This window comes from Protopterus annectens, chromosome 7.part0 (assembly GCF_019279795.1).
Source record: "Protopterus annectens isolate FY-2018-M chromosome 7.part0, PAN1.0, whole genome shotgun sequence".
NCBI classification, from domain to species: domain Eukaryota; kingdom Metazoa; phylum Chordata; order Ceratodontiformes; family Protopteridae; genus Protopterus; species Protopterus annectens.
The window spans coordinates 1,270,525,321-1,270,545,335 of NC_056739.1; the positions used below are offsets into that span (position 1 = coordinate 1,270,525,321).

At 38.2% G+C, this 20,015-nt stretch overlaps 1 protein-coding gene across 3 annotated transcripts in view; it reads left to right on the top strand.

Moving 5' to 3' along the window:
- The window catches only part of IQCH (IQ motif containing H), a 4,045,691-nt gene extending 4,032,152 nt beyond the window's left edge, over nt 1-13,539 (top strand). For all 3 annotated transcript variants that reach the window (XM_044077880.1, XM_044077881.1, XM_044077882.1), the window contains one exon: nt 13,222-13,539. In XM_044077880.1, coding sequence (XP_043933815.1) covers nt 13,222-13,317 — 96 coding nt within the window. In that variant the 3' untranslated portion in view covers nt 13,318-13,539. The remainder of the gene's footprint in view (nt 1-13,221) is intronic.
- The last annotated feature ends 6,476 nt before the right edge of the window (nt 13,540-20,015 follow it).

Here is a 20,015-nt window from a genome sequence, read left to right on the forward strand (position 1 = left end):
TTTTGGATGACATTTTTATCATTTTCAAAGGTGATAACAACCAAGCTGTGATGTTTGAGGAGGAAATTTCAAGTTTAACTGATTTTTTTAAATTTCACCTTTGAATTTGGCATTGAATCTATCTCTTATTTGGACATTTTCCTTTCTAAGGACCTTCAGAATTCGAGATATGTAGCTAGAATTTTCAGGAAAGCTACATACTCTAATAATTTCTTACACTATGAGAGTAACCACCCCTTTTATCAGAACGAGGCAGTGGTTAAGGGCCAGTTAGTGAGGGCGGCCAGAATAGTCACACTCAATGATGATGTTTTGCTGGAATGCAAACACTTGAGAAAGATGTTTTCAGCTAGGTCCTACCCTGATGATCTTTTAACCACTATCATTGATGAGGTGGTTGCTAAGAGGTGGTCTGGTTGGTTTAAACCCCTGTTAAATGGAGAATCAACCACTCCTGACACCATTTATGCAGATTCTCTTGATGAGATGGCTATAACTACTACTGATACCAGCATGGGTTATACATTACAATTCAGCACACCTTATTCCTTAGATGCTGGACATTTAAGGAATATACTTATTAAGAATTGGTCCTTATTGACAGAAGATGTTTCAGTCAGAAAGAAGTTGACTGATGGCCCTAGTATGATATTTAGACTTGGCCTTAATCTTAAGAATTTATTAGAGAATCCTAATGTTTATCACAGGGCTACATTTGGTAGGTTTAGATGTGGGTGCTGCAGGAGTTGCCATCTCATAAAGGTGTCAAATAGGTTCTGCATTTCTGACACTATTTATTATTTGAAAGGAAGATTTCATTGTGAAAGTGTTGGGGTTGTTTACATTGCCTTATGCCAATGCTGTGCTGCTTTTTATATTGGAAAGACTGAGAGACACCTCAAGGAGAGAATTTATGAACATCAATACAGCATAAGCAGGTGTAATGGCAACAATGCCCTGGCCAGGCATGTCATGGAACATGAGGGTCATTCCTTTGAATATATGGTTATTGAGCAAGTAACAAAAAATAAAAGGGGTGGTCCATGGCAATTAATTTTAGAAAGTAGAGAACTATATTGGTAGCTTAAATTAAATGCCTCTGCTTTTCCAGGCCTCAATGAGCATTGCTCCTTGAAATGCATTTTAAGTTTAAAAGCACTTCAAAGGTGAAAAGTTATTTTCAGTTTTTTGTTTGGGAGGTATTACAATGAAATTATAATGCATTTATAATGTTTGCACATATGTTATTTTTATATTGGTTTTAACATGTAATTATTTATAGTAGGTTTGTATGAATATTGCATTTTATACTTATATTCTTTATGAGTAATGTGACTGCTTATGATTCCATTTACTGCTGATGTCATTTCCTGTCGAAATATTTTAAATGGAATGGTTTATTTGTACTTTGTGTCTGAAGAAGTTGGATTATTTGTTCAACGAAAGCAATACATTATTTTTTTGGAGATTGCCACTGGCTTTGTTTGTTTTTCAAGACTCTACATGAGAAAGATACAATTGTATCTGAAGTCTCTTTGGTCCAGCATCATCATCCCTTGTATTTTTTTTCAAATCCCAGAGCTGGGATTTTTCAGTAGAGACATTACTCTGTGGAGACAGTAATTATCAATACATTTGGGTCTCCCCTTCTCAGTCCCTGTTTCAAACCAGTCAATCATTACAGATGCATCTGACTTTGCTTAGGGAGTAGTTTCAGGAGGGATAATGGTGCAAGGTGCATGGAACACCTTAGACAAATGGAAGCACATTTGCTTCCCTGATGAATGCACTGAACTTTCTGAAGAATCTTTGGTCTCCAGGACCTCTTCAAGCTGTTTCAGGCAATATCATTCCCACTTTGCAGACTAGCCAGGTTAGCTTGGGATATAACTTCACAGCACAGTCTTACTCTACAGGCATCCTTCATTCCTTCAGGATAATATTGTGTGGCAGACAAACTGAATAGGGCAAGACAGAACCTCTCTTATGCAAACTAGATCAGGGTGTCTTCCAAAATTTAGTAAATACAAATTAAAAAAAAAAATAAAATGATAAAATACCACCAAGACCACCGATCCAAGAAGTAAGAGAATTTAATGAAACACTTAGCGTCTCGACTTACACAGCCTTCCAAGAGTAAAAACACTACAAAATACTGTTTGCTTATATACAGCATATTACTCAAATCAATTACTCAGTTAAGCATACAATTCAAATCACATACTTCCAATTACATTCTTTGTTGAGTCCCTGAGGCTCCAAAGTACCATACTTTAAAATCAGCAGGGTATCTTTTTTTAAGAGTTTCTTTTTTTAAAGACACACATTCACCTATGCCAACTTGCAATTTTCCCAAGACACATCCCTAAGAGAATCAGGGTTAGAGTTGTGTGCTATCAAAAAATGACTCCCAAGGGGACTCTCTAATTTGTTATGTCCCTAATATGTTCCTGCAACCGGACCCTAAAACTCCTATAAGTTTCCCCTATGCAAAACTTCTTACATCCACATCTCAGCACATAGACTAACCCCCTCCATGTTACAACTGTATTCATGCCTAGTTGTAAACTTGATGCCATTAATATAGGGAAAAGAGCTTACTACATATTGCCAGATGGAACAGCCATCACATGGAACAGTGCCTTTATTTATGCTTAAGTTCTGACTGACATTAACATCTGATAAACAAAACTGGTTATGTACCAGAATGTCAGACACATTCCTAGCTCTTTTATATGCAATACTCACAAAATCAGGTAGTATAGAGTTCAAAATGTTATCCCTTAGGAGCATAGGCCGCAAGCTGCGTGCTTTTTTAACTATTTCCTGAGTTATAACATTATAAGTTGTCACTAAGAAAACTTTCTTCTGCTCTCCATTGTTCATAGCTGTATTGGTAGATGTATTTCCAGCAATACAAACATTATATTTTCCACTAGCACGGACATAATGAGAATCTCCATGAGAGTTAACAGAATACCTCAAGTCCATAATTTTTTGTTTAGGTTCCCAGTCCAGCTGGACATCATAGCCTCTTCTAATAAACATTCTTTTCTGCTTCAGCTATCTCTAAATCAAAGCTCATGTCAAGGCTGTCTTCCAATATTTGATGCATCTGTGGGGAGTTCCTCTAATAGAACCATTTGCCTCCTCTCTAAAGAATCAGCTGGCAAGAGTCCACTCCAGGGCTCCATGCAAGAAGACCTGGAAGACAGATCTTTTCTTTTCTTTTCCTTGGACAGTAATGTTCCTGTATGTTTTTTACCCATTTCCACTGATATCCAGAGTTCCCCCAGAATAAAAATTTGTATTGTTGGAACTGTGTGTTTCCTGTTATCCTGGTACACTGCTGAGGGATAGACCTTCATTGGACTACTGCTGTTGCTGCCTGGCTGTCTTTTAGTTACTAGTGCAGTTTTTGTCGCTTCAGCTGTTCACTGTGTGTTTGTTAGGTTACTTATGTTGGTCATTTATTTACTAGAGAAAAAAAAAGTCCAACAGGCTGGTAAAGACCGTTCTAACAACAATGTACTTAAAATATATCAAAAAGAAAGAACGATCACCACGGCTCAAATAAAACCAAAACTTTTAATAAAAAATAAAACAGAACAACCAAGAATACGAGGTAAGCACTTTCTTAGGTAACTATTTCACAGCAGCTGATTGTTTGCCTTGATTGTTAAATTTGTTCAGGTGTAGCACTATTTAATAGGTCTGAGGAAGCAGTCTGAGGACTGTGAAATCGCTTACCTTGTATTCTTGGTTATTCTGTTTTATTTTTTATTAAAAGTTTTGGATGCATTCAGCTCCAGCCAGATTGCAACGTATGATGTTTAGACTGCAAAAGTATAATTTCACTCGTCAACAAGAAAGGCAAACTCCTTTATCTTGCTGATACACTATCCAGATCACCCAGAAACAACACTGAATGGCATGAGAATGAGAACCTTGATTTTAAGTCATGGAAGTGAGAAATTTTTCTTCCACACATCTTGATGAGCTAAGAGATCACACAGCCAGAAATCCAGTTTTACAGAGGCTCAACTACTTTATCAATCAAGGATAGCCATTAAAGCAATCTAGCTTACCTCAAGAAGTACAACCTTCTTTTCCATACAGAGATGAGATTTTTTTCTTGACAATGTGATCATTATGAAATGTCCAAAAGTAATTGTTCCTAAGTCCTTGCAACAAGAGTACATTACTGCCTTGCATCATGTCACCCAGGAACCGACTCTGCCAAAAGAAGGCCGAGAAGGCTAGTATTTTTGCCTTCTATGTCACAAGACACTGACAGAGTACGTTTATATTGTTTTGTGTGTAATAGTACTAAGTCACATCAACAGAAGAAACCACTGCAGCTAAACCAGATTCCTGAACTACCTTGGTCGATAGTACATACTGACATTTATGAATGGAATGGTCAACATTATTTGGTGTTTGTAGACTCTTATTCTAATTGGTTCAAGATTGACCTACTTCCTAACCTGGCATCCAGTACTGGCATTACTAAGATGAAGCACCATTTTGCAGTCCATGGTAGTCCACACAAAGTTATTTCTGACAATGGCACGCAGTTTACAAGCCGACAGTTCAAAACATTTGCCAAAGAATGAGACTTTACTCATGTCACGAGTAGCCCTGAGTATCCGCAGTCAAATAGTTTGGCAGAGCGTGCAGTTTAAAGTGCAAAACAGTTACTAGAGAAGTCAAAATGAGACCATTGTGATGTTTTCCTAAAGCTCTTGAATTTCAGAAATATTCCTGATGATAAAAGTCTTGGTTCACCTACCCGGAGACTTCTGTCAAGATAAACCAGAACCACATTACTAATCAGTAGTCAATTGTTGGTTCCATATGTCAAGAACAACAGGTCAGGTCTGTTGAGGAAGCATTTAACCCAAAATTCCTACTATTATAAAACCAGAAAATTGCTCAATCCATTACAAGAAGGAGAAGAGGTAAGGATGCAAACGTTCAAAGGTTATAATCGGATTGGAGTCGTGAAGAGTATTTGCCCAGAGCCAAGATCGTACATTGTGGAATCACAAGGAGCAGAGTTTAGGTGGAATCCGAAACATTTGAGACCAGTGTCTGAGCCTATACCACAGCACATAGTCTGTGAAAAAGACTTTTTATCTCAGAGTGAGTTGTCCAGTGTTCCAGTTCCAGAGGAAGTTCCAGGAAATATTCCTATTCCTGTGACGAATCCAGATGTTACTGATATGAGTTGTTCACCAAAGATTGTCCGTGTTGCTAAATTCAGTCTGGATTGTTATGTTACCAGATCTGGTCGTATCTCCAGATGATGTAACAGATACACGGCAACTTGGACATAAACATTGTGTTTGTTTCTAATGTCTATGATAATGCATATCTAACTCCAATGTTGTTTTTACTAAGGGCAATCTTTTTAAGAGGGAGGATGTAGATCAATATGTGAGTATGTATCTTTAAGAAACTATCCAAGGGCTTGCACAGGTGTATAGATACTGAGCACATGCAAGCCTGACTGCCATTTTGTAGTAAGCTGTTGAGATGTAAGCATGTATGTATGTAAGTTCTGTCTGTTAACTAGTCCATTTTTATTTGATGATGCTGCTACCCATCCTGATGTGTTCCTATGTATTAAAGCATCTAAACGAAATACCCCACCTGCTTATCATGTATGTTAGAGAGGGACAAGCAACAAGTTCCTTGTATCACTGTGTGGAAAGATTGAAACAGGATTTATCCCTGGCTGGGGTGTGAACATTGGTGTTAGCATAACCCTTTCCATCTGTTTCTCATTGGGTGCTACATCAAGTTAGCAGCATGCAGAAATAGTTTGCATATACAGTAATTACACTACAGGTTTCTATGGAATGTGTGTGTGTGTGTGTGTGTGTGTGTGTGTGTGTGTGTGTGTGTGTGTGTGTGTGTGTGTGTGTGTGTGTGTGTGTGTGTGTGTGTGATTGCGTGTGTGTGTGTGTGTGTGTGTGTGTGTGTGTGTGTGTGTGTGTGTGTGTGTGTGTGTGTGTGTTTGTACCCATGTGAGCATGCACACATGCCTGTGCTCACATGTGCACTCATTTGTATGTGTGCATGAGCTCACATTGTGCACACGAGTGTTGTTCACTTGCTTGTATCCACGTGTGCTGTGTGTGCGCATCGGCACATGCATGAGTGCATATGTGTGTGTGTGTGTGTGTGTGTGTGTGTGTGTGTGCACTTGCATGCATGTGTGTATTGTTTTCTTGCCTGTATGTACATGTACTGTGTGTGCTCATGCAAGCTCGTGTGTGTGTGAGTTCATGTGTAGAGGGGAGTCAGGTACAAATGACTAGTGAAATGTGTATGTTCAGGCACATGCATATTTGCTCACTTACCTGTTGGCACATATGCTTTGTGTGTGTGTGTGTGTGTGTGTGTGTGTGTGTGTGTGTGTGTGTGTGTGTGTGTGTGTGTGTTTGTGTCTGCTTGTCTGTGTATGGAGAGTCAGGCACAAATGTGTAAGGGGACTGTGTTTGCGCATGGGATATGTACATGTTCATGTGTTGTTTGCATGCCTGTATGCAGAGCCAGATCATGGTCAAATGGAGCCCTAGGCAGGGTAATAGCCCACCCCCCAGCCATTCCAGTGTCCTGTTACTTCTCTCTCTTTCCATCTACCGTAAACATTACTCTCATTCACTCCAATGGAGCTCAAGAAGTTTGCAGTGGAACTTCCAATGGGCCGGAGATAAAGTCTTCACAGAATGAAATTATGTCTTCACATTTCAAACAAATGTTCGTATCTCTGGAACAATATGGATTATTAAAGAAGTATGAATGTCAAATTCCTCAGCACAAACTATTTTTATAGTGGTAGTATTCTTTAGGTTCTAGGTCTTAAACTGAATTTTATAAGTCACAGTAAACGCAGTAACTTTTACAGTAATAATATTTTGTAAACAACTTACAATATCTCAGCAACCACTCTAGTTGCACACATACTGTCAGCAGTATTTTATTCATCTAGCTGAGAGTTTTCATATGAGGTTAAGGAGTTCTGACTGTGTTACTTGGTTGTTGAGATATTTAGAAAAATGTGAAAATTATATCTATATAAATTCATCTCATAAAAACAACAGTTAATATCTATTTACCTCCATTAGACAGAGGACAAATATTAATGCAGTTGAGTTGCTATTGTGTAAGCTTTAAGATGAAATACCAGATGGCTTAGTGGTTAAGGTATTCGCCTCCCATGCACAAGGTTCGATCCTGACCTCCGGCCAATGCCTGTTTGGAGTTTGCATGTTCTCCCTGTGTCTCCATGGAGTTTCTCCTATGTCCAAAAAACATGCTGAGTGTTTCCATCTCAAACTCACCAATGAATGGAGCTGTGGGCAGCAGCACAGACTCTATGTGGTGCCCTATAGGGGGAAGAGTTGTACAGACCAACTGCTTTGGGCATCTACTGTGGTGCGCAGTATCCTCAAGATAGGAGAACACGGATCACAGACTGCATGCCGTGGCAGGGCTAGCCACTCAATGGTGTAAAATAGGGCTCTAGGTGATCCGGTCATGTTGACTAATGTCGCCAAAAATGGGCATGGGTTGTTACTGGTGATAAGTGGGTTGTGGACCTGGCCTACTCTGACCCATGCCAGGGACCCTTGCTAATGGTCGGAGGGATATATGTGCCCCTATTGGCCAGTGTGTGCCCACCAGCCATAAAGCCCAGCAGTCCTGGGTCAATATGCTACTGGCTGGCCATTGTCTGGTTGCCCAGCCTGGGTTACCTGGGATAGCTCTGTTGACCGAAAGATGGACATAAAACCAACCAACCTGCCAAACATGAACTGAGAATTGCTACGCTTAATGTAGGTTCACTGACAGGACGCAGCTTGGAAGTGGATGACATGATGATACGGAGGAGGCTGGACATACTATGTATCCAGAAGATGAGATGGAAGGGCAGTGCAGCCACATGGCTTGGGATCCAGAGTCTACTACTCATATGGAGGGCAGGCTAGAAATGGTGTAGGAATTGTGGTGAGAGAGAGGCTTCAGAAGGCAATAAGGGATTTCATCAGAATTAATGACAGACTCATGTCAGTCAGACTCCAGTGTAATGATAGGGCAGTATTCATAAACTCAGCCTATGCCCCACAGCAGGGTTGTGATAGTGAGGAAAAGAGTGCATTCAGACAGCAGTTGCAGAACCTACTAGATAAAACAGGACAACATGAATTGGTGTTGATAATGGGTGATTTGAATGCACATATCGGGACAGATACAACAGTTTATGAGGACTGCCTGGGTCGACATGGGTGGAGCAACAGGAATAAAGAAGGAGAAGCCATTCTAGACTTCTGTCTGGCAAATGGCTTGATAGTAGCCAACACATGGCTCAGAAAGAGAGACAGTCACAAGAACACATACAAGAGTAGTCAACATGCAACTCCAGTAGAATTCCTCCTAGTAAGGAAAAGGCACTGGGGCAGAATCCATGATTGCAAAGTCATGCCCAGTGAAACAGTAACCACTAGTTGCCACAATCAGCAGCAAGCAGTGCAGAGAGAAGGCTCTAAGATCAACAGAGACCAGGCCGAAGACCTGGAAGTTGATTGGAGAGAAAGTACAACAGTTCAAGGAATTATTCAGGGCTCTAGCACCACAAGAAGAGGAGGAAATAGGTGGAGTTGAAGAAGAATGGCAGCACATTAAAACAGCATGTGTTAGGACTATAGAAAAGATATGTGGCCGAGCCAGGTATGGAAATAAGGTACATAAGAAAAGCTGGTGGTAGAATGCAGAAGTCCAGGAAGTCATCAAAAGAAAAAAGGAGTGCAGGAAGAAGTGGGAGACAGAAAAGACTGACCAGGCTAGGAGGGATTACTGGTTGGCTAACAAAGCAGCTAGGAAAGAAGTTGCAATAGCAAAGAATAGGGCAACAGAGGCACTGTACCAACTTCTGGAAAGTGACTCAGCAAGGAGCACAAAGAAACTATATCAGGTTGCAAGGCAAAAACAGAAAGATAAAGAAGATAGTCTCACCCTTCATAAGGAATGCCTGCAACAACTTACTCACCAGCCCAGAGGACATCAAAGGCAGATGGAAGGAGTATTTCCAGCAGCTTCTGAATGAAAGAAAAACCCACAGAAGCTGTACTGCTCCAGAAATAGCCTAGAATGAGAGAAGAAGAGGAGCCCACCCTAGAAGAAGTAAGAACAGTACTAAGGAAGATGAAGTCAGGGAAAGCAGCAAGCTCAGATGAGGTCACAGCAGATATGATAAAGATGCTGGGTGAGATAGGGAAGCAATGGCTCCTGAGGGTAGTAATAGCAGTGTGGAGAGGCGTATCCCAAATGACTGGAGAATAAGCATACTCTTGCCAGTGTACAAGAACAGGGGGGACATCCACAACTGTGGGCAGTATAGAGGCATCAAACTCCTATCACATTGCATGAAATTTCTGGAGAGGGTGATCAATAAATGGATACGCAGAGTAGTAGAATGTAAGATGGGAGATGAGCAGTTTGGATTCAGATCAGGATGCAGCACAACTGACCCGATGTTTGCATTGAGACAGATACTTAAGTAGAAGCTAGAGATGAGGAAATAGTCCAACTGGGCATTCCTAGATTTGGAGAAAGCATATGACAAGGCCCCAAGAAAGCTAATCTGGGCAGTACTGCAGTGGTTTGAAGTCCCAGAAACATTGGTAGAATTAGTGCAGGCTATGTACAAGGACCCAATGGCTCACATATGGATGGTGTTTGGCCTCACAGAGGGGTTCCCAGTGGGTGTGGGTGTACATCAGGGTTCAGCTCTGAGCCCACTGCTGTTCATACTAGTGATGACTACATTAGCAAACAGGTTGGGGGGACGGATCAACAAAGCTGCTGTATGCAGACAATGTGGCAGTACAGGCAGACTCTGAACTAGCACTTCAGCAAAGGATAGGAGAATGGAATTCAAATCTGAAGGCACATGGGATGAAACTAAGCACAGATAAGATGGTGGTAATGGCAGCAAATTGGGGAAATCAGAAGAAGCTGAGAATAGAGATAGAAGGGAAGATAGTGGAACAGGTAAACAGCTTCAAGTATCTGGGAGGAGTAGTTGAGGAAAAGGGTAGTCTGAATGAAGAGGTCAAAGCTAGAATCAGAGGGGCTCCAGCCAACTGGCATAGAGTATCAGGTGTAGTCTATGACAGAAGAATGCCAAAGAAGCTGAAAAGTAAGGTGTACAACACAGTGGTGCGACCAGTACTACTGTATGGTACAGAAACCTGATCAGTAAAGGCAGAATAGTTGAAGAAGCTAGAGGTGATGGAAATGAAGTGACTGAGAAAGGTGATAGGATGCACACTGTGAGACAGACAAAGAAATGAGGGCAAAAGAGCAGAAGCCAAAGTAGCTCCAGTTGCAGAAAATATCAAAGAGAACAGACTACGGTGGTTTGGGCACATATGTAGAAAAGCAGAAGACAATCTGGTGAGGAAGATTTGGGACAGACAGGAAGAAGGTAAGAGGGAGCGAGGATTTCCAACAAACAGGTGGATGGATTGTGTGAAAGAAGATATGTGGCAGTCAGGCATGAGTGTTGAAGAAGGCAGGAGTGTGGCACTGAATCAAGAGAGTTGGCGACAGTTAACACAATACCCCGACCCCATGTAGAAAAATGGGAAAAAGGGGGCTGATGATGATGATGATAAGCTTTAAGATGAAATCTTTTAAAAACCTTGTGCATAGCATGGTTTTAGAATTATTGATGCAAATATGAACAAGCAATATTTGACACCTAGAAGCATCAGTAGGAGTTAACTGCAGATGCACCTGGAGGCGTAACTCGGATATAATGAGTTTAAACTGTCAAGTGTGCATGCTGTTTTCTGCTTTACTTTTGAATAATTACAGAGATGTGGATTTAATTTCAAAGTCACAATAAACTTTATTGTCATTCAAATCTACACCACCTTGTAACTGAATGAAATTGTGTTGCTTCATTCCCAGATCAAGGACATACATACAGAAAAATATTATAGTGAAAAGTAATTTGATATCACAAAAACATAACATATAAATAGAAATAGAACAACATATACATATTGCACAGTGTATACTGCACTCTCTTGAATTCTAATATAAGGGTACAGGTGAAGAACAGACAGAATTGCACATTCAAATATGGACAGTAACTATCTATATTGCACTCATATGAACTGAGTAAAACTATTAAAATTAGTAGAACGTGATGAGCCTATAATGTGTACTCTTCCTGATCTGACAGATATATACATGCCTAGGTGATTGGGAGGGAGTGAAGGAGCTGACTTTCTTTTGGTTCACCTGTCAACAGAGTTCAACAGTCTAATAGATATGGGGAAAGAACTGTTGTTCAGCCTGGAAGTCTTGCAGTGCATGCTTTTGTGTCTTCTGCCCAAGGAGAGACAGGAGAATATGTCACTTGCAGGATGGGTAAAGTCATGGGTTATTTTTCTGGCTCTTCCTATGCAGAGAGTCTCTTGCAAGTCTTCCAAGGGTGTAAAGCGAAGAGCCAATGATTTTTTCTGCTGCCCTTACTACTCGCCTGAGAGCCGTACGGTTGGAGGCATTACAATTCCTATACCGGATGATGATGTCATAGGTTAGGATGCTCTCGATGGTGTACTTGTAAAATTCTTGGAGGATGGACTGTGACAAGTTTGCTTTTCTCAGTTTCCTTAAGAAGTGCAACTATTGCTGCACTTGTTTTGACAGTGTAATTGGTGTGCTGTGTCCAGGACAAGTTCTCCTTGATGTTTATTCCCTGAAATTCCATGCTTTTCATTCTCCAAACCCCTTTTATCTCTAGAGGTTTATGTGCTTCCTGAGACCTTCTTCACAATCAGTTCTTTGGTTTTTGTGACATTCAATGCTAAGTTGTTGCTATCGCACCAGTCTATCAGATGCTTCACCTCACTTCTGTAGGCTGTTTCCTCTTTTAAAAAAAAAAATTTAATGTATTCTCTTAAAAAAAACTTTTAATTTATTTATCCTTTGTTGACTAGGTTAGTAGCCTCTTTTCAGGGGAGACCGAGACCTGAGGTGGGATTTTAGGATCTTTTACATCCAACCAAGCTACCACCAACTAAGGCAGATAAAACTTCGGTGTAATATCTCATCCAAAGGATGACACATTCAAGAGTGCAGCAGCACCTTTATGCTGTACTGCAATGTCAGCAATTCATCTATGTGGTGCGGGAATAGAACCCACATCCTTCTGCATCAAAGGCAAGTGTGCTATCTGTTGCGCCATTAACACTGCTTTCAAATCTTATAACAAACATGATGGCCATTTGCTAAACAAAACAAAACAGTTGCACATTGAAAACAGACTTAGCATGAGCAACAGTAAACTTCTCTTTCATTGGAGCTCACAGTCATTGAAAATACATTGAAACTCACATTAATTGAAACTGCACCTGGCCAGTGGTGGATTAAGCGTGCCTTGATCCCCAGACTGTTTTCAAACTATGGGCCCCCTGCACACATTTTCAGGACCACCCATAAATATATATGTTCTTTGATTCACCTTCCTTATTATTTTAAATGTATTTCTTGTTTAAGACAGCAACATTTGTTAGAATGCATTTTACATTTGTAATTTTGAATATTTTTTCCAATAAGCAATGAAACAAATATGAATCAGTAATGAAAAAAGTACCAATTTTAGAACATTTCAGACAACTCTAATGACAGACATTAACTGACTGACTGACTATAATCCACCCAGTGGTTTGCCAAAGCGACCAGCAGTTTGTGTAGATCTTCTAAGCTATTTCATATTCAGCTTCTGCACTACTAGTGTGGCATTTTCAAAATGTATAGCCAATTAATGAAAAATTATTTTGAATATTTAGGTTCAAAATGCATATGTGAATCTAATGTATTATTTTTATATTACAAATTCTTGTATGCAGTGCTTGTATTTTTATGTGTATTTATTTCCTGAACATTAATACTAATGCATTTTAATCACCAATCATTTTTTGTTGTTGACATTGTTAAGAATGTTTGGTTTATAACTTTAAATGATGTACACAGCTAAGTCATCCTAACATCCTGCAACTAACCTACTTTGACCTACAGCATGTGTTAATCCTGTGTCAGGATAATATATCTTAACTGTGCCCTAACTATCAGCTTAACAATAAACCAAATGACAAAAGGCTGTAATAATATATGTTCTGTCTGACTGAATTACAGAGGGCGATTGAGGACATTGAAGGAATACTCAATATCACAAAGGAGAACAAGCAGAAGTCTGAAAAAGAAGAATCACTGAACCATGGAAGTACATAGAGCCGTTACCTTTCCTTGAAATGTGGTGTCTAATGCTATTAAAGGATTAGTATTTCCAAAACAAACTGATATGTTTTTGCAAGATCAAACAATAGTTTTCCATCTAATAAACATATTTAGAAAAAACAAAAAATTTTTTTTTTTTTTTTTGTTTGTTTTTTGAGGAAAAGCACTTTTCATGAATTCAGTTAATTTGCAGAATATTTAAGTCATTTAAAAATTAAAAACACACACACATACATATATATATATATATATATATGTGTGTGTGTGTGTGTGTGTGTATATATATATATATATATATATATATATATATATGTGTGTGTGTGTGTGTGTGTATATATATATATATATATATATATATATATATATATGTGTGTATATATATATATATATATATATATATATATATATATATATATATGTTTCTTACACTGATTGTTGAATGAAACATTTGAAAGGGAAAAAAACTCATGTTTAACAACACACTGTATCTGTAATGCATATTTTTCTGTGCATTTCGTTTTCTGTAAATACCCAAAAATTACCCACTAATGTACTCATTTATGCAATAAATGTTCTGACTGTTAAACTGTTACCTTAAATAATCAATTGTCACCAACGTGTTACAGATGTAACTAACTCATATACTACAAACAAGTGGTATATTTGGAAAAGAAAGTACTGGGACTCTAACTTATTTGTATATTTTATACATTTGTATCCTTTCACATTTAGTTAAAATGTCAGTGTGATGATTTAGACTCCATCTCTAATCTACACTTGGCTGGTTGCTTTAGCTTAACTACTGATTGTTAGTTAAAAGTACACTAATGGGCAAACTTGAGAGGAGCTCTGGCACAAGTTCCATTCATAAGACAGATAAACCATATTCAGAAATAAGCATGAGTTACTGACTGACCACCTGAAGAATTTATGGATGCTACTCACAACACTGACATTCAAAGCTAAGAAATGAACGAAGAGACACTTAAAAATGAGATAGAAAGTATATCAGATTCCCTTAGTAGATGTTGTTTCTTTGTTGGGTGATCACTGACTGTGTCTTCAGGTAAGAACTATCAGTTCTGATTTCAAAAATGCCACAGAATTTACTTCAGCATTTTTGTAGTGTCTTATAATGTTTAGAATGTTTCACAGGAAACAATTGTAATGAAAATATGAAACGATACACTATATTATACTTATAGATGCATTCTTTAAAATGTGTGCTATCACAAATCCCTTTATTTTGTCTGTTTGCAAACTTAAACGGTATTGTTCACTCCCTGAATCACTTTGGCTATATTGAGTGGATTAAAAACCAAGGAGATATAATCTGAACAGAATTAGTGAGTCATAAAAAATAGTATTCACTTATTGTTAAATGTATTTTCCATGAGATTTGGAATCACATTATAACTTTCAGTTTCAAATGTTGCAAGTGTGATGTTCTGTACATTACTTGCTTTCTTTACCCTGAACAGAAGTCATATACATTTTCATTCCAGAAATTAAATGTAATGCAGTTTTGTGCCTGGTGCATTCTAATGACCTTGAAGATCTATTGGTGGTCTCTACCAATACAGAGTTGTATCTTTGAACTAGACTGATGTTTGTAGTACAGTTTTCTTGACAATATATAAGACCATTCCCTTGTAAATTGCAAATAGGTTCTGTTTTAAGGTGCTATGGTAATTAAGTGATGCATCTTGAAATTTTGAGTGCCTTGAAATCACCACCTTTAGATACCAATAAATGTTGTTATTACTTTAGATATTTAATGATACAGTATGTTGTATAATGTATTTGCTTCCAGAGGGAAAAGAAATTTGTATATGTGAGCGTAAGCTAATACAAGTTTGGAGGCTGTTAGATCATAATAGGAGAAAACCGTAGTAGGTACACTTCAAAGTCATAATAATAATAATAATAATAATAATAATAATAATAATAATAATAATAATATCTAGTAAGCCCATTCTGGAAGGGTACACCTCCTTTGACAGTGAAGAACTCACAACATTTATCTATTTCACACTAGGATTACCCACATCAAAATAATCACTTTCTGCGTGGGAATGCCTTCAATGGCAGTAATCAAAGAAAAAAGTTTCTACAAAAAGTAATATATTTCTGTTTGTTTCATGCATGCACAAATAACACTCCCCCATCACATACATACACAAACACACATACTGCCCTTAACAATCCATATCTTTTAACTCTAAACATATGACAGAAAATGTTAGGAGGAGAGGATGCTCAGTTATATTTTCTTAAATAAAAACAAGGACAATTTTTCAAACTCCCTCACCACCAGTACCACATACAAGTACACATAAGCATATACACATGCACTAAAAGATTAACCACCTTCTCACTGTGGGTAAAGAAAGTATGAAAAAGCTATGTTTATGCCAAAATACTTCAACTTGTTTCACACACAATACCTCTGACTATGCAGATCAAAGATAATTTAACTATGACCAAGTGTCCATAGTGATCCATTGCGTTCACTCTGCCCATAAGAGTGAATCCCATTTTGAATGAAACATCCCATTCATTTAAGTGGCATCGTGAAAAAAGGTTCCTATAAAAATGTTTTTGTGTAACTGTCTTAGCTTGCTTCATATAACACACAGGAAAATGCAGTTGCACATTCATTTCCCATAATAGTTTGATTCAGTGACTGTGATCCAGTGAAAGAAGTAGTGACCAGTTATTATTATTATTATTATTATTATTATTATTATTATCATCATCATCATCATTATTATTATCTAAGTAGGTAGACTGGTCCAAAGACCTTTTTCAGGGATGATTCTAACTACATGGCAATAGCAATTGTGTATCGATAGAAAATACATATGTACACACATATATGCATCAAATTAAACATCACTGCATTTCACTAAAAATATATTTGCATATATAGATAGTAAAAATGAGAAAATGTTTCAGTTACCTTTGCCAACATATCTGAGCATCGTGTGCAGACTGCCCCTCCCAAAATAGCCAATTTCTGAGCAGAAACACCTTTGATGTTTGAATCTGTCAGAGTGCAAGAAATGCTGATCATAGTAATATCTTTAGTCTTACTTGCTTACACCAACACTTTCTAGAGTGGGGAGGCTGCATTCTTCAAGCTAGCATACAATATCAAAACACTGTCTAGTTCTCTTCATATATATATATATATATATATATATATATATATATACACACACACACATACACACACACACACACACACACACACAAAATAACTATCTTCTGAGTAAGATGTACTTCCTGTTATTTAACCACGATCATGTAAAAGAAATTATGCCAATGTACTTCAGTGTGTTTCACAAACAATACCCGACTATCCAAATAAATGAGAGTTTAACTATAATTAAGAGATTGCAGTGATCAGTTACTTTCACTCAGCCCTGCCACCCAAAAAATAAAAAAATCACTTTCTGACTGTAGATAATCCCATTCAATTGAGGACCATCATTAAAAGAGGTTCTCATAAAAATGTCTTTATGGTAGTGTCTCAGCTTGCTTCACATAACATTCAGAAAAATGCAAACACAACTTTGCCCTACCAGTTCAGATCAGTGATCATTTAACCAGTGAGAGGAATGATTCTTTGTTATTATTATTATTATTATTATTAAATTGTGTTAGTTGAGTTGGTTGACTTGTTTAAAGACCATTTTTTTTGTCATGACCTAAGCCACATGGCAGTAACAGTGGTATAGACAGCAGATTTTATGAATGTTTAAACAATATATATGCATCAAACTAGACAACATTGCATTTCCAGTTTTAAAATTTTGTGAATATATATGCTTAGAGAAAATGTGAGAAAAATGTTGCATTTGCCTTTGTCATATCTGAGCATCCCACTCAGAGTATACCTCCCAAGGTGACCAGTTTCTGAATGAAGACACCTTTGATTTTTGATTCTAATCAAGTGAAAGAAATTCTATTTATAGGAATGTATTTTAGCTTGTCTCACACACACACACACACAAACATGCACACACATTTCCTTCCATATGCCATAAATGCAATGATGTGCCTTCTTAAAATATGTTTTTTTTTGTGCAATGAGATGTGCTAGAATGTGTTATTTTATTCATATTTGTTATGGAGGCTGTTTTTTTTTTTTTTTTTTTGTTTTGTTTTGTTTTTTGCTTAAACCTGTTCTTTCTAGGGTAGATGGCTACATTTATAGGGAGACTACATTTTTGAAGCTTGTGTACAATATCAAAAATCCTGCCTAATATTCTGAGCAACTGTACAAATGTGCACACATATGTACACAAACATACACACATACTGTGTAACAATCCAGACTGATGAGCATTTAGCTGTGCTCAAGTGCATTAGTGGTCAGATGCTTTCATATGAAGAGATGGTCCCCTCCTAGAATAACTGATTTCTGTTTAGCAGACTAGGGATATCTCTTATGTTATTCAACTTGCCCCCAGCACACACACACACACACACACACACACACACACACACACACACACACACACACACACACAAAACACTGCATTTGAAAGTCTAAATGATTGTTCATTTGTGTTTAACTGGCAGTAATGGTTAATTCTTTTGCATACAGAATATCACTCTAACCCACCGAACAGCCATTTTCGGACTTTGAGTACTTCTGAAGATTGATTGTGATCAAGTGAAAGAAAATCTAATTGTAATTCAGTTCAATTTCTTTCATACATACATATGCTGCCTGTGACAATCCAGATAAATTGTACATGTCTGATGAAGAAACAATAGTGGTCAGTTGATTTCATGCACAGACTTTCACCAGAGAACCACTGAACCACTTTTTGGGCATGGATACCTGCAGTATTTTTGTGTGATCAACTGAAATTCAGATCTTACTAACAGTTCAGCTTCATTTTCAGACACACACAAAAAAACACTGCCCTGACCCACAAGATTAAAGATCATTTAGTGTAATCAAATGCCAGTAGTGGTCACTTAGTTTCACGTGCTGACTATCCTGCAACACCACCAGAATAACAACTTTCCAAGTGGGATTAGAGTTCTGATTCATATGAATATCAAGACAAGTGTGTCTTGTGACCATCTATGTCTTGCCAGTACCTCTCCATAGGTCATACCCCTTTCTGTAGGAGGGTTGGGCCAGTCAAACCTGGATATATCTGTGGGTGCCCATCCAATCATCTAGGTTCCATATGAAAGATGATAGTGAATCACACTGCTTTTTCTGCAGGAGTAGTCTGTTCCAGTGGTAAGGAAGGTGCTGTGTAATGAATCTGTATCTCCATCACATTTTATTTATCTGCTGGTGAAGCTTTAGTTCCTTGGCTCTAGTATTTGTGAAACTATTAGACTTGTAGAGATACAAGAGATCCAGTGTAACTGGGTCTCTAATGGTACAGAAAGTAAGGCATAGATATTCATCATATTGATCGCTGTTGCAGTAGCCTTATCTATATGGGTTATATCCTGTCAAGGATATAACATCTGTCCAGCTTCCAAAGCTTCAGGGAACCTTCCATGCACCCAGACTGTCAAGCAGCTTGAGCTGAGCTGACTAAAGACATGTTTAGGAGTGAAGCCTTTCAGAGCTTTACTGCTGCCAAAGAGCACGTTCTTCTGACACTTTCAAGGATAGGCGGTAGGATTGTGTTTTCCTTTGCTAGGAAGATATGTTCTGTTTGGGGGAAGCAAACTTCCATTTTCTTAATTTAATTGATGTTTTATTACTTTCCTCTTCAGCAAAGCTATTTTCCAGCTGGGAGTGTTTTGTTTTAACGGACTGTCTTGAGACTGTAACATACTTTTAAATGGAGCACTTGATATTTCATCTCAGTTTAAAAGTTGTGTAAAGTAACATAAAACATTCTTTCTTTGGAGAAATTGTGTTTATTTTTCTTTTGTGGGGCTAGCATAGTGCTTCAAAGTGCTTTTTGCTGTGCTTTTTCTGTGAAAAAAGTGACTTTTGTGAACTAGTAGTGTTTACTGGCAATTTCTGCTGTTCTTCCATGGGAAAGAGGTGCCATTTTTGGCTTTACTATGGAACAGATTACTGGTCCCATGGTTGGTCCTTCTTCCAGCCAGAAAAAGAAAAAAAAATTAAGCAACAGCCTCTGTCACCACAGTAGGCTAGCAACTTAACTTCACCCCAATTGGTTGACTGCTGTGGCCATTTGTTGCACCTCAAACCACTCATTTTTTACCCAGGATCCATCTGTTGTAACACCTGCAGCCACTATGGATCGGGGGGTTAGCCACATCCTCTGTGGCTGTTGGTGTCCTCTTAGTGACCAAGGGAGAACCACTCTTGTCAGTCCTGGAAGAGGGAACAGGGAAGATTTCCCTACTGTATCAGAATGTTGTGCCCATCACTGCAGAAGTAGCTGCTCTCATTAGTAACACAGCTAGCCCCATTTTTCCTGTCAAAAAGAAACAGAAGTCAAGCATGCATCTCTTCTTTCTCAAATTTCTTTGGATAAGAGTAGTTTACTGAGTCTGGCTCAGGGTTTAATTCAGATTATTGATCCTTCTTGTAAAGCAGTTTCTGGTAAAAGAAAGAGAGATTCCTCTATTCCTGAAGAGATTCAAGATTCTGAATAAGAACAGGGAGATGCAGGGATTGATACAGATTGTTGATTCAGACTCAGAGGAGAGCTCAGTTTCTGATTCTCCCT